Raw genomic sequence first — 15,160 nt, forward strand, 5'->3', positions numbered from 1 at the left:
ATCTTTGCGGGTCCCACTTGATCTTCAAGTCATCTACTCATTTCAGCTTGTGCTTCTTATCTTCTTAACTCATGCTAGCTTGGGTGAGGACTCTTCTTGGCATCCCACGTCCTTAAGGTGGGTCCCACCAGCTCGTACACCATGGTAGGTCCCACATTGTAACACTGGCCAACCCGACTGAGTCAGTCGGCCCATAGCTGGAACCATAGAACAGTTTTGATCCCTCTCCCTTATCCCTCTAGGCCTCGCTTTCCCTTCTTCCTCTCATTGTGAATGTCCTCTCGGCCTCCCTCTCTCTCCCTCACACTCGGCCTCCCGCTCGCTCCTCCTTCTCTCATCACTTCTTCCTCCTTGAATTTTTTCCTTTGTCTCTCTACAGCCATATCCGTTCTCCCTGTTCCCTCTCCCTTATCCCTCTCGGCCTTGCTTTCCCTTTTCCCTCTCGTTGCGAATGTCCTCTCGGCCTCCCTCTCTCTCCCTCGCACTCGGCCTCCCGTTCTCTTCTCCCTCTCTCCTATCCATCTCAGCCTTCCTCCCTTCTCCCTCTCTTCTCCCTCTCGGCCTCCCACTCCCTTCTCCCTGTCGCTACTTTCTTTTCCCCAAAATACCTCCCGAGTTCGTTCGATTTTCCCCATTTTTTATTTCGATTTTCTTTAATTTTTGACATTTTGGCGTCGATTTCTTCTATTCTACTTCGATTCGGCTTCAATTTTCCCCAAATTTCAGAAGGTAAACCTATACTCTAATTTTTTGATTAATTTAGTGATGTATTTTATTTAATTTTAATTTTTGTGTTAATTTGGGGGTTTAGGGTTAAGGTTTATGGTATTTATGGTTCAATTTCGTCTTTATAGGGTTTAATTTTGAGATTAGGGTTAGGGTTATGGTTTGGTGTATGTTGGAAGATAAGCTCAAGCCCAAACAACCATGGAAGGCCCACATAGATAAGAGTATTATAAGATGGGCCACACGACCAAAGAAGGCCCACAAGATGGGCCCAAACCCATAAGAAATAGGACCCACAATGATTACCATGAGTTAACATCCTCATCACATCAGTTGGAAGATCAAGAAGGACTCACAAAAGTATTTTTATCTTAGGGTCACGACCAAGAAAAGTTTTAGTTTGAGTTATGTTTGTCTTTTATCAATATTGAGTTATTTAATTAAGCTAGGACTTATCTTAAGTGTTAGAGCTTGGGTGTAATTGAGGCAAGGGTAGTTTTATTATAATTGGACTCTACTATCTTCCTCTATTATAAATAGTGGTTCATGTACTCTGATTACAACAAGTTATTGATGTCAATGAAGTATTTCATTTTTCCATAAATTCAACAGTGTATTTAAGGTTTAGTGCTAGGAATTTAAGGGTTTAGGGTATTTTTAAGGGTTTAAGGTTTATTTTTAGGGTTTAGGGTTTAAAGAAAAAAATTAGGGTTCTCAATTTTGGGGTGATAGGGTTTGGGGCTTTTAGGGGTTTTAAGATCTATGGTTTAGGCTTTAGGTTTTGGAATTATGGTTGAGGGTTTAGGGTTAAGTTTTTGAGTTTGGGGTGTTTAGTTCAATTCAAAGAAGGCTGAGTCGCCTATACCGGTGTTCATTAGCCAACGAATCCCGACCCCCATCACTGACGAGGTACAATTCGTAGTGACTGTGAAGTCATATGGGGCTTTACCAGGGGTTTTTGGTGAATTTGGATTTAATGTGTGTGTGTTTTTCCATTTTTAGTGCATATACAATGAAAATAGTTTGATTAATTTTGGAATATTTTAGAATGTTACTGAAATTTTTTGAAGTGCTATGGAATGATTTTGCCATGTGGTGAGGAGATTCGGGTGCTATAAATATCCACCACATGATATTTTCTTTTTTGTGGTTTTTGTTTCCGTGACGGGTAATGGTTGTCTTATAAAGCTTTTCCCATGAGGACCATCTCGGATTTAAATTATAAATGGTTGTAAGAAGACAACCAACTGTTCGATCATATGACATTTGGACCTTTGAAGAAGACAACAAAATGCTCGATTTCTTGGTCTAGCTAGTCAATATAAGGAACAAGTTGCCCAATAGGGTTTAGAAACATGAGGTATATATGGATTGTGTTAATAAGTTCAATGACGATGCAGTCAGTTAAAATTTTGTTGAGCAGCTCAAGAATCAAACAAGATCATGGAAGAAAACATACCAAATGGTAACAAGTTGTCTCAACACTGGTGGATTCGGTTGGGATGCAACCACACAACGAGTTACTACATGTCATTCTGTATGGCAAGACTACATAAAGGTCAACAAATCATGATGTACTGTAAAATATTTTGTATGTTTTTCGCATATCTAGAACTCTATTCCAAGTCGTCTAAATGATGTTTTATTCTTGTAGGAGGATAGAGGTGCTGAAAAGTATAGACAACAAGGCTGCCCCCTTTACGAGAAATTGGCTTTGGTAGTCGGAAACTCAATAACCATGGGGACAACTAGTATAACTCTTGTACATCTGGGTGATGAACTCCTCCATGAGTCGGATCCTATCCCGATGGACGAGCCTGAGGATGTCGATGTAGTTAGGGAAACTCCATCGCAATTCATTAAAGGAAATGAGTCGACAACTGAGCAATCTCGAAGAAGTATGCGTCATCTTCAAGTCGTTGTAGAAAGATAAGCGAATTGCCCACTGATAACAATAGTAAATTCATTGATGCAACTAACCATATCGTTCAGACATTGAATAATGTTATGAAGCCTAACAAGGGCGGTGTCGAAAAAGATTGTGTCAATGCCCTCAGGGAAATCCCGGACCTGTCGGATGACATGAAGTATTGCGCTCCTGAATGGTTGGATACGCCAATTCAGAAGGCCATGTTTACGATGATGGCAGTGGAAGAGCTGGTCAGGTGGCTTAAATATTTTGCATGAAAATATTTTTAATGCATTTTAAGTACACTATATTCTTTGGGAAGATTGTTATGTATTAATGATGATGTTTGAATTATAACATTGCAAGACATATTAGTATGGTTAATATTTTTATTTTATATGATTGTTGTGTTAATATATTATGTGGATGAATATGGTGGATGAGTATGGATGTGGTCAATTAAAGATTTTCATGGCCATAAATATGATTGTTGAGTATGGATGCATAGGTTATGATTGAAGATTGATGTTTATTTTTGTTTATGACTTTTAGGAAGATTAAATTTGCAGATTTTCAAGGCTATTATGACAGATGAAGAAAAGGTTGCAACTTTTGTTGGATTGACATGTATTATTGTCGTCATAGGAAGATACTATCTATGCCATTGCGATAGACGTGTACTACGTTCTTTAGTGATTAATGGTCCGTTGTATTTGCAAAACGCACTACGTAGAGAGGATTACAATGATATATTTGAATTGGAAGATGATGATTCGAATGACGAGTTTGGTGGAGGAGGTAATGGGGTCTAATTAGGTGCAATGGATGATACAGACAACGATGATAGTGATGGTCTTGTGGAAGACGATACCCAATCAACAAGCTTTCAGAGGCAGCGTGTATTAGAATCCACAAGAGCCACACAATTTTGAGATGACATAGAAACTTGCATGTGGAATGATAAATGATGATTGTATCTTATTGCATTTTAACATGTGTTGTTCTTATGTACTAAACTTCTAATTTGATGATTTTAATATTAAAGGCATTCACTCGCTATTAGAATAGTCTATCTTAGGTTATTAATGAAGTTGTATATTTATTTATATATTATTTTTAGTAAATTTTATTACTATATTAAACTAGATATTTAAGTCTTGTAAATAAAATATAGTTACAATATGCATTTGATCAATTAATTATTTTCAATTTTGTGGAAATATATTATTAATTAATACCCGTAAAAAAAGCTATCTTTTGTTATTAATAAAATAATTCTTTATTTATTCATTATATTTATTTTTTAGTTATTGTATTATATTAGAGATTTAATAGTGGTAAGTAAGATATTGTTAAATCAAGCATTGGATCAATTATTTCTATTTAATTAACCCATTTTTTATTTAATAAAATCAATGGTTTTAAATTTAACCAAAATATATTATTAATTAATAATACGTACAAATATATAGTGTGTTAAAGTTATGATTAGATCAATTTTTTGTTTAATCATTCCTTTTGAGGTTAAAGTATATCATATGTTATTAATAAATTAATAACTTAACTTAGTGCATTCGTTTCTCTTATTGATAATGTTATTTATTTATTTTTTAATTAATCATGTGCGTATTTCATTGGCTCACGTAATTACTGTATTAATGTATAATAAAATAAAATTATTAAATAATATAATATCTAATTCAATTAATTAGTATATTAATATATTTTAGTTATACATTAAATTACTTATTCGTGTAGTAATAATGCATGTTTTATCTAATTTGGGGTTTAAGGATTATGTTTTAATTAAGTATATTGTTAGAGTTTAGGGATTCTCTTGTTTTTTTATATTTTTCTCATATTGGGGCACTAACACTGGAAATTATTTTCCAGTGCACGTGAAGTCGTCCACACTAGCACCAAGTTCGAAGATGAAGTTCATGTAGATGAATGAAATGAATTTTAATCAAGAGATGAAAATGAACTTCAAATTTTCATTTTTTTGACTAATCCCCCCTTACATACTTTTGAATGAATGAATTGTACATCTTCTTGTATGACTAACTACCCAAATTAAATGATGGGATTGTTCCAAAGTGGCTTGATGAATATATTTACCAATTGCTTATTTATTGGTATGTATGTAATTTAAATAAGTTCTCATTGAATCTTCTCGTGAGAAGGTGATAATTGAGTTCAATTTGCTTAGCACATTCATAAAAGACTAGATTACATACAAATTTGAAGAGCCCATTGATTGTCAAAAGAGAAAGTTGGTTTATTAAGTGACCCGAGGTCAAGAGATAGATATGTAAGCCATATAAATTTACAACTTGTGTCCTTTTGCTAATGATCTTGAAACTATTGTTTGCTTTTTTAAGTTTTAAGAAATTAACGCTGACTCAAGAATTGTGCAAAAACCAATAATAGATATCAAAACCAAAGGATAAATGGAAGAAGAAAATAAACCAAAAGATTAATGGAGGAGAAAGAGCATAAGAGAGGAAGAAGGAGAACTCAAGGAGAAGAGAATATAGGGAGAAGGAATAGAAAGTAATTGCACACCACAACAACTCCCCTGAGACTTGAGACTTCTCCTTATATCTTGTGGAGTCTTTTAACTAAAAAAAAAAAAAAATCAACAAGAGATGAGGTGTGGAATAACTTCACACCCCTACTCAAGAAAGAGGTGCACCAATGTTCTTACTTTCTAAGTGGGGCTAACTATTTGCAATTATATCTTTGCCCCTCTCTCATTTATTACAAGAAAACCACATGAATTACAAGAGAGGAAAATAGTAATGAAGTAAAAGTCTATGCCTTCAACATTCCCTCTTAAGCTGAGATGTAAATGTTGATAAGTATTAGCTTGTTTGCAATATCTTTGAAGTATTCACTTGGAATGGTGAAGATGTTTGCAACCTGAAGCTTGGAGGAAATGTGAAACATGCAAATCTCTCCTCAAATAAGCCTCTCACATGCAACATGCCTTTTAAGTACTTTAAAATCTTGGGCACTACAACCGTATGTAGTACTTGAGGGGCATGCATGAGTTAATTGATAATATTAATTAAAATGAGTAATATCAAGTCTAATCAATGAAAAACATAGACGTTTGCCGATCAATCTTTATTACCTAGAATTCAATTGGTCTCCTTTTGTAAGACATAACTTATGTCCTACTTCAAGAGGAGTAACACACTACTTGCAAGCAAGTATAACATATTCCTTGAGCAAATTTGACACATACGTTTTTGTTGACAAATAAAAAGTTTAGATTGTTTTTGACATACCTCAATTCCGAGAAAGTATTTCAACATCTCCAAGTCCTTAGTTTCAAATTATTTGGCTTTTGTTGCCTTCATTCAACAATAAGCTTCTAATTAGTACCTGTAATGACCGTATCATCAACATAGACAAACATGACTATCAAAGTAGTATGATTACACCAATCAAGCAAAGTATGATCAACATTACTTTAGTGATAACCTTATTGAATCATAAGCATTGCTAACATCTCAAACCATGTGTTAAATAGCAGGTATGGAAAAGTCCAGCATGACTCTCACAACAAGAAGTTTAATAGAGCGAAAACAAATATGGTGGAAGGAAGAGTCATAGAAGAGGTTCATTTTATAGGTGTTTGAGTTATGTTAGTCTTTTATTTATATATTAAAACTTATCTTTACTTGTTAGACGTTGGTTATAACTGGGACATGGACAATTTAATTGTAATACGATTCTACTTATTTTTTTATTGTAAGTAGAGGCTGATTGTACTCAATTATGATCAAGTCAATGAAGTGTTCTCGTTTCCAAAAATTCAACATGGTATTATAGTAGGTTTTGTGTCTTTAGTTTAGTTTAGTTTAGTTTAGTTTAGTTCGGTCGCTATTGTTGTTTTCTTTCCTATTGCTTTATTGCCCTTTTGCATCCTTGACTCCCTCTCAATAATTGAAAACTATGCTATGGAAGTTGTAGTGTTAGTACTTTCAATCCCAAGTTCAAAGAGTTCTACCACCCCCTGCTATGTGGATGAGCATTACTTCCCATCTATGTATCCATACAAGCTCCGTAGCTCTTGGCTAATAGAAGCTTTACATGGGTGACCTCTTCAAGAGTTGGAGCACACCTACCAACCTTCTGGAGTGAAAATATTATATACTATTGAATTTATGGAAAAGTGAAATACTTCATTGACATCAATAACTTGTTGTAATCAGAGTACATGAACCTCTATTTATAATAGAGGAAGGTAGTAGAGTTCAATTACAATAAAGCTACCCTTGTCCCAATTACACCCAAACTCTAACACTTAAAGATAAGTCCTAACATAATTAAATAACTTAATATAGATAAAATACAAACATAACTCAAGCTAAAACTCTTCTTTGACATGACCATAAGATAAGATACTTTTGTGAGTCCTTCTTGATCTTCCAACTGATGTGATAAGGATGCCAACTCATGGTAATCATTGTGGGTCCTACTTCTTATGGGTTTGGGCCCATCTTGTGGGCATTCCTTGGTTGTGCGACCCATCTTATAATAATCTTAGATATGTGGGCTTTCCTTGGTCGTGTGGGCTTGATCTTATCTTCCAACAATAGGAATGTCTTAAGAAAGTTCCTCAACATTAGAGTTGTATGTACAGTAACCAGTCGTCTTCTATTTGTTATTTTTTGCTCCAAAGTTCACTCCTAGTGCACTGGAGGCTCTAGTAAACCTTGCACCCAACTACTTGGACTTCTACCAAAAACAACAAAAGCAGCCATGAGAGAGTTTCTTTTGTTGGTTGTTGAATTTAGGACCCCATACTTGAAACCTCAAGCAAAATGAGAGAGAGAGCTCAGGTAGAGAGGAGAGAAGAGAAAATGGACAAGAGAGACTTTAGGCTAGGAGAGAGTTTCTTCCACGAATTTGAGAAGAGGAGAGCTAGATTGAAGGCTTCAACCAAAACCATATTTAGGGAAACTCCTCAATCAATTAGGATCCCTAATTACATAAATCATAATTAGCTAAATAACATTTATCAAAGGAAGATCAATCGATTAAATTAATCAAGGAAGATTGTCAAATCTTCCACCTCATGTGATGACTCGTCATGCCACCTTGGGTGGGCATGGAGGGTTTGGTCCCACCTTCTAACACTCCCCCTCAGGTTGGGGGTGAGAAAACATCGTAGATGCCCAACTTGTTGCAAATAGTGGACATGATTTTATGAGTGACTTGGTTTGGTGAGAATGTCTACAACTTGCCTTTATGTGGAGTTTAGGTTGAGAGATAATATGTCAGGTTGGAATTTCTCTCGTATAAAGTGGCAATCCACCTCAACGTACTCTGCTCTTTCATGGAAGACCATATTTGAGGTGTTATGAATTTCCGCTTGATTAACGCCATGTAGATCCATATGAGTTTCTTTATGGAATCCCAATTCAGTGAGAAGAGACCTGATCCATAGAAGTTCACTAACTGTGTGTGCCATGGCTATGTATTCTACTCCTGTGTTGAAGAGAAGATATAGAAAGTTCTTAAAAGACTCTCACAAATCCAGAATTAATATGATGAAGTTTTACAGGAGTTTCACAAAAGGAGGTCTCATAGAAGAGTCTTCATTAAAGGTGTTTTAGTTATGTTAGTCTTCTATTTATGTTGAGTTATTTAATTATGCTAGGACTTATCTTTAAGTGTTGGAGTTTGGGTGTAATTTGGACAAGGGTAGTTTAATTGTAATTGGACTCTACTACTATCCTCTATTTTAAATAGGGGTTCATGTACTCAGATTACATCAAGTCAATGAATTTTTTCTCTTTTCCATAAATTCAACATTCTACACTAGACCTTGCAACTACATTATGCTTCTTGCTTCTCCATGTAACCAAGTTCCTTCCAACCATTGCACAATATCCCCAAGTAGATTTTCTATCATCCGGGGATCCGGCTCAGTCAACATATGAGAATCCTTCTATGTTCAAGTGACTATGGTTCTTATAGAGGAGCCCTCATCCTAGATCTCCTTTAAAGTACCACAATATTATTTTCAGAGTTTGTCAATGAGTAAGTTATGGTTTGTGCATGTATTAACTCACACACTTATTGCATATGATATATCCGGCCTTGTTACACATAGATAAATGAGTTTCTCCACAAGTCTTTGATATATTTTGATATCCACATCTTCTCCAGTGCCTGCAAATAATTTTGTATTTGAATCATAGGGGTTTCTGCTAGTCTATACCCCATCATTCTTGTCTCCTCTAGTAGATCAAGGATATACTTCTTTTGAGATAGTATAATTCCACTTTTGGATTGTAGTACTTCAATACATAGAAAGTATTTAACTAATCCAAGATCTTGTCTTGAACTCTTCACATATATTTTCCTTGGTTTTCTAAATGACCTCGAGATCACTGCCGATTAAGACAATATCATCAACATAGATGGCCAAAAGCACTTTCCCTTTAGGTGTGTCTTTAAGAAAACACAGAGTGATCTATGGAATATCTGTGAAATCCATCCCGTATTAATGTTTGGCTAAATTTATCAAACCATGCATGAGGAGATTGTTTCAGACCATAGAGGGATTTCTTCAATCGCCATACTGACTCCCACTCAACCACAAATCCAAGTGGTTGTTGGATATAAATTTCTTCCTTTATATCCCCATTGAGGAAAATATTTTTCACATCAAGTTGATAGACTGACTAAGAGGAATTAGCAACAAGAGATAATAAGATACGTACCAAGTTCAATTTGGCCACCGAACAGAACTTTTCCTCATAATTGATCCCATAACACTGAATATAGCCTTTGGCAATGAGGTGGGCCTTAAGGCGAGCAATTGACCCATCCGTTTGTGTTTAACCGTATAGACCCACTTACAACTAACAAGTTTTTTGTTTGACGGAAGAGGAACTAAAGCCCATGTCTGATTCTCATAGAGTGCCTGCATTTCTTCTTCCATTGTTACCTGCCACCCTCAATGCCTCAGAGGTTCCTGATAGGACAGAAGAACAGAGATGGAGAAGATAGACGTAAAAAATTGACAACATGAAGAAGATAAACGATGGTGAGACACAAAATTGGATATGGGGTGAGAAGTAGAGGGCATAGTGCAAGATTTGTGTTCTTTCCTTAAGGAAATAGGTCGAGTATCATATTGTGGGCCAAAAGCAACATTGAGAAGATGGACTTACCTATATGGGATCCGCAAACTCCATAGGTGCGGTGTAAGCCAGGCTTTAAGGGATTGAATAGTTTCTATTGGAAGATGGGCCTAAGCCCACACGACCAAGGAAGGCACACATTTCCAAATGTGTTGGAAGATGGCCCAAGCCCATAAGAAATGGATCCACCATGATCACATGAGCTGGTGGGACCCACCATGACCACATGAGGTAGCATAATGAGTCTTACACAATAATAAGTCTTACAGAGCCAAAATTATTATGGAAGCAAATCTCACAAAAGAGTTTCAGTTTAAAGGCATTTTAGTCATAGTCTTCTATTTATATTGGGTTATTTAATTATGCTCGGACTTATCTTTAAGTGTCAGAGTTTGTGTGTAATTGGGATGTTGGAAGATAAGCTCAAGACCAAACAACCAAGGAAGGCCCACATATGTAAGATTATTATAAGATGGGCCACACGACCAAGGAAGTCCCACAATATGGGCCTAAGCCCATAAGAAGTAGGACCCACAATCACTACCATGAGCTGTCATCCTTATCACATCGGTTGGAAGATCAAGAAGGACTCACAAAAGTGTCTTTATCTTAGGCTCACGACCAAGAAGATTTTTAGTTAGAGTTATGTTTGTCTTTTATCTATATTGAGTTATTTAATTACGTTAGGACTTATCTTTAAGTGTTAGAGTTTGGGTGTAATTGGGACAAATGAAGTTTTATTGTAATTGGACTCTACATCCTCCTCTACTATAAATAGAGGTTCATGTACTCTAATTACAACAAGTTATTGATGTCAATGAAGTATTTCACTTTTTTATAAATTCAACATGGTATCAGAGTAGGTTCTATGAGTTGACTTGGTCAACTCATGGAGGTAATGTGATCCTTTTCTCTAAACCCTAAAAACTAGGTCTAGGTTCGTAGTTATTTTTTTCAATCCCTATACCTGTAGGTTTATTTGAATTTTTTAAATAGTTTTTCATATTTTAAATTATATATTTAAGGAAAGATATTTGAGTTTACTTTCCAAAGAAGAATGATTTGTTCCAATCGGAGTTATCTATAGAGAGATATCAATATTTGAATGAGAGAAGGTCAGATTGCAAAAAGGTTCAAGCAGCAGCAGCAATCTTCAGATTCCGAGGTATTTTTTCCTATCAAGAACTAGAATTTATATGGAGAAATATATATATCAAAAACAATATCTATAAGTTTATTCTTTTACCTATTCAACCAATTTTTTATTTGATTTATGTACAAATTGAAATCGATATTTGAAGCAACAAAGGTCAGATTGGAAAAGAGGTTCAAGAGGCAGCTTTACCCTCAACTTCCGAGGTATTTTAAGCTATCAAGAAAGAGACTTTATATGGATAATTATATATCAAGAGAAATATATGTAAGTCTATCTTCTGATCTATTCAACCAATTCTCGGTATGATTTTTTTATAAGGATATATTGATCTTGGAAGAGTCAATGGTCGTTTTGGAAAAACTTGAGAAACATAACCTAGTTCGGCAGATGACAGAGACCGAAATATATTAGATTATTTATCTTCTGATAATTATATTTGATGAATTTAAGTTATACTTGGATGAAAGGTATTTAATTCTACTTTCAGAAGGAGAAAATGTTATGTCAATCTGATCTATATTTAAAGATATATTATTGGAAGAATCAAAGGTCATGTATTCTATTGTATTGAAAATTCCGAATTTATGACAATTATTATGCGTCACTTTTTGAGTTGATATATCAGGAAAATATCTCACTTCTCCCTAGTTTGAGGGCTTATTTATACATCTCTGTTATTTGGGCATATTGCTACATCTATGATATTTGGTTCAAGCTGGGAGCACTACCATTACCTCCCAACTTGAGGGGGAGAAGTACAAGAAGTACAAGAAAGAGGTATTTTATTTTCTTATGTTGTGGATAAGTTTATGTGACCAACATATTCAAGAAAGGTGGAGCACAAAAGATGAAGCATGTGCATCAATGAAGAAAATTTTATATCGGATTATTTCATGGTTTCTTTTACAAAGTTTGTTATTTGGTTCATGTTTTATTCGGTTGCAACTATTATGTCTCTTTGGGGACATTATTATTGAATAAGAGGTGGCCTCCTGTCATCATTTATTTTACCCCATCAAAAAGATCAAAAAATTTTGTGGTTGGGAGTCTACGACGGAGGAACTTCATCCCTGTCAAAAAGATGAAAATTATTTGTGGTTGGAAGTCTACGACGGAGGAACTTCATCCCTGTCAAAAAGATGAAATTATTTGTGGTTGGAAGTCTATGACGGAGGAACTTATGATTATATCTATGCTATCCACACACCCCCTCCCCCCTCCCCCCCTTAATGTCTTTTATGTCTCCTACCACTTGAGAGTTGTTGTTCTATGGAGGGACACAGTGGTGGACACTTCAGAGCAATGCTGATAGACACACTACCGATAGTAGTGGAGTGTGCCCTACATCCAGCATTAAAACTGGAGTATGAAGCAATGGCTTACCGGCTAGGAGTGATTTTTACTCTCACTTATAATGCCGCAGGGCCTCATGGAAGGACGCAACAGCGTGAAGGGGAATTTTGGAAGTTGAAGGCATATTGGAAGATGTGCCATTTTTATACAAAAATATTTTATACATCGTTTGTAACAAGTTGGGAGTTCATGTTGTTCTCTCACCCCCAACTTGAGGGTGAGTGTTGGAAGATAACCTCAAGACCAAATGACCAAGGAATGCCCACATATGTAAGATTATTATAAGATGGGCCACACGACCAAGGAAGGCCCACAAGATGAGCCCAAGCCCATAAGAAGTAGGACCCACAATGACTACCATAAGCTGGCATCCTTATCATATCAGTTGGAAGATCAAGGACTCACAAAAGTATTATTAAATTGTCATACAATATCATTATTATTTTTAATTAAAGTAGGCTAAAGACTTAAAACTTGAAACTCTACCATCTTACTGAATATATAATGAAATATTATTACCATGGTATAATTTTAACATCAATTTTACTTCTTATAATAAAAAATATTTAAATATCACATTTTTTGTCACAAAAAGTTTTCTAATTGATACTCAAATATGATTGAAAAATAAAAGAGAGAAGGAGAAAGAACCCAACTTGGGAACCACCCTCTTGAGAACCCAATTACCAAATTCTCTAAATCTAAGGTAAGTTAGATGGTCATGGTGATTCCTATCCCCCTTGTGGGAAGCATCTATGGAAGAACCTTAATGAGTTGTGTTAATTATGCTTAGAAAGTGTTACATAGTAGATTTAGATGAACAAAAATAAGACATTTGTTCAACCACATTTGAGATTAAAAATCTAAGGTCATATTTGGAAAATTACCTAATATTTAAAATTAAAAAAATCATTAGGATAATTAAAATCTGAATTTATGTTTTAGGATAAATTAACAATGTTATTTAACGTTTAAATTACAAAGCCAATTTCGTACGAGTACAGATGAAGTTTCTTTATGTTTAGTTTAACAACTTATATTTATTTTATATAATTGAGAACATGGTAAAGTTTGCTTTTAGTAGGATTTCAAGTTGTATTCATTTAAAAAATAACATGATGTAAGAAAGCATAACATCTATGTCATATTTTTCTCACATATCAATCTACATGTATTGTTTTGGTTCTCTCTTTTCTTACCTTTCATTTCCATGCTTTCTCTGGTTCTCTCTTTTCCATGTTGCTTTCTTAACACTTAAGGCTTGTTTGGAACCCATAAAAAAAAAGGGAGAGAAAGCCATATTTGGGAACCCATAATAAAAAAAAAAGGGAGAGAAAGCTATATTTTGTTGTTTGGATCGGAGAATCATTGAGACAAAAGAAAATAAGAGATAAAATATTAGTTAAAATTATGCTACGGGGTTTTGCTAAAACAGATTTTCTTTTTTTTTTTTTAGATATTTGGTTTTCACTGTATGCGAAATTTTTAAAGCTGTCAGGTGACTTCGATCCTTGTATGACTTACTGCCTCTCTTTTGCTGAGGGGTTGAGGTCCTGTAACATAAATGTCCCCGAACGCGAAAGGATTTTCGCTTGTTTTAGCTTAGGTGACAGACTATATGCGCTGATTTTCGCGTTTTTGTTCCGTCACTGCGCCTGCCTGGTAAGACGGTCAAAATCCTTTACTGTGGGCACTGGAGCAATTAAGCTTCAACAAGAAATGTGAAGTGATGGGTATTTCTCAGATGTTGCAAAACTGATCACCGGTGTGTGGTTGAGCTGGTGGATCCGGAATGCTTCAGCATTTTCTAATATGGGAATGTTTTTAGCAGAAATGAGTAGTGACTCATACCAGCTTCTTGGTATGGCTGAAAGAGGAATGCTTCCAGAGTTCTTCAGCAAGAGATCTCGCTATGGAACCCCACTGATGGGGATTTTATTCTCTTCTACTGGGGTGATACTGCTTTCTTGGATGAGCTTTCAAGAAATTGTTGCAGCAGAGAACTTCCTTTACTGTTTTGGGATGATCTTGGAGTTTGTGGCATTTATACAACTGAGAATCAAGTATCCCAAGGCTTTGCGACCTTACAAAATACCCCTGGGGACTGTTGGTTCCATTTTGATGTGTATTCCTCCAACCTTATTGATCTGTGTGGTTTTAGATCTTGCTTCTTTAAAGGTTATGCTCATAATCCTTATTGCAGTGGTTATTGGGCTTCTTCTGCAACCATGTTTGCAGTACGTTGACAAAAGGAGGTGGATGAGATTCCCCATTAGCACAGACCTTCCAGATCTTCAACATATGGAAGACGAATATACTGGTTTTTAGCTGTGGACTGAACAGCTTATTTTCTGGTCACGGAAGTCTTTCCTCCCTTATCTTCTTTCATTAGGATTAATAGTCATGAACTTCAAATGGCCCTATTAGAGTATCACATTACCTTGTAATTATATCTTCTGTCTAGTTGGATATTTTTGCCCTCATGCTTCTTTGCCTCCTTTCCTTTCTCTATGAAAGTAACAACGTCCACCTTTTGTCATGTGCCTGTTTTTCAATCAAATATGGTGTTTAATCCAAGGTAGTATAAACAAGAAGACTCCATGTCCGGTTATATCCAAAGTCAAACATTAAAAGATAAGTCTTAAAACAATTGAACAATTGAACATAAATGGAAGACTAACAAAAATAAAACATATTTAACTTAAACCCTTATTTGAGAACTCATACTGTGAGACTTATACAAGACTTCACTATATTAATTCTAACTTTGTGAGACTTCTTACTATTAGAGTTATGGAAGACTCTTCCATATTTGTTCTTTCTCAAGTTGGTAACTCCAATTTGCAATGA

At 35.3% G+C, this 15,160-nt stretch overlaps 2 protein-coding genes across 2 annotated transcripts; one reads left to right on the forward strand and one right to left on the reverse strand.

The window, feature by feature from the left end:
* Positions 1-230: 230 nt before the first annotated feature.
* LOC137935337 (uncharacterized) lies at positions 231-635 on the reverse strand. Its single transcript, XM_068780006.1, has one exon. It carries the CDS (start codon positions 633-635, stop codon positions 231-233), a length of 405 nt encoding a protein of 134 aa, XP_068636107.1.
* Positions 636-9,617: 8,982 nt separating this feature from the next.
* Positions 9,618-14,638, forward strand: LOC137935339 (probable polyamine transporter At1g31830). Its single transcript, XM_068780007.1, has 6 exons — positions 9,618-9,669; positions 9,782-9,857; positions 11,103-11,160; positions 12,945-13,016; positions 13,802-14,000; positions 14,055-14,638. Exons 1-6 carry the CDS (start codon positions 9,618-9,620, stop codon positions 14,636-14,638), a joined length of 1,041 nt encoding a protein of 346 aa, XP_068636108.1.
* The last annotated feature ends 522 nt before the right edge of the window (positions 14,639-15,160 follow it).

Source organism: Aristolochia californica, unplaced genomic scaffold, assembly GCF_029961685.1.
Source record: "Aristolochia californica isolate CCGP_79_NKW_82.1479 unplaced genomic scaffold, dmAriCali1.0.hap1 SCAF_6, whole genome shotgun sequence".
Taxonomy (NCBI): Eukaryota; Viridiplantae; Streptophyta; class Magnoliopsida; order Piperales; family Aristolochiaceae; genus Aristolochia; species Aristolochia californica.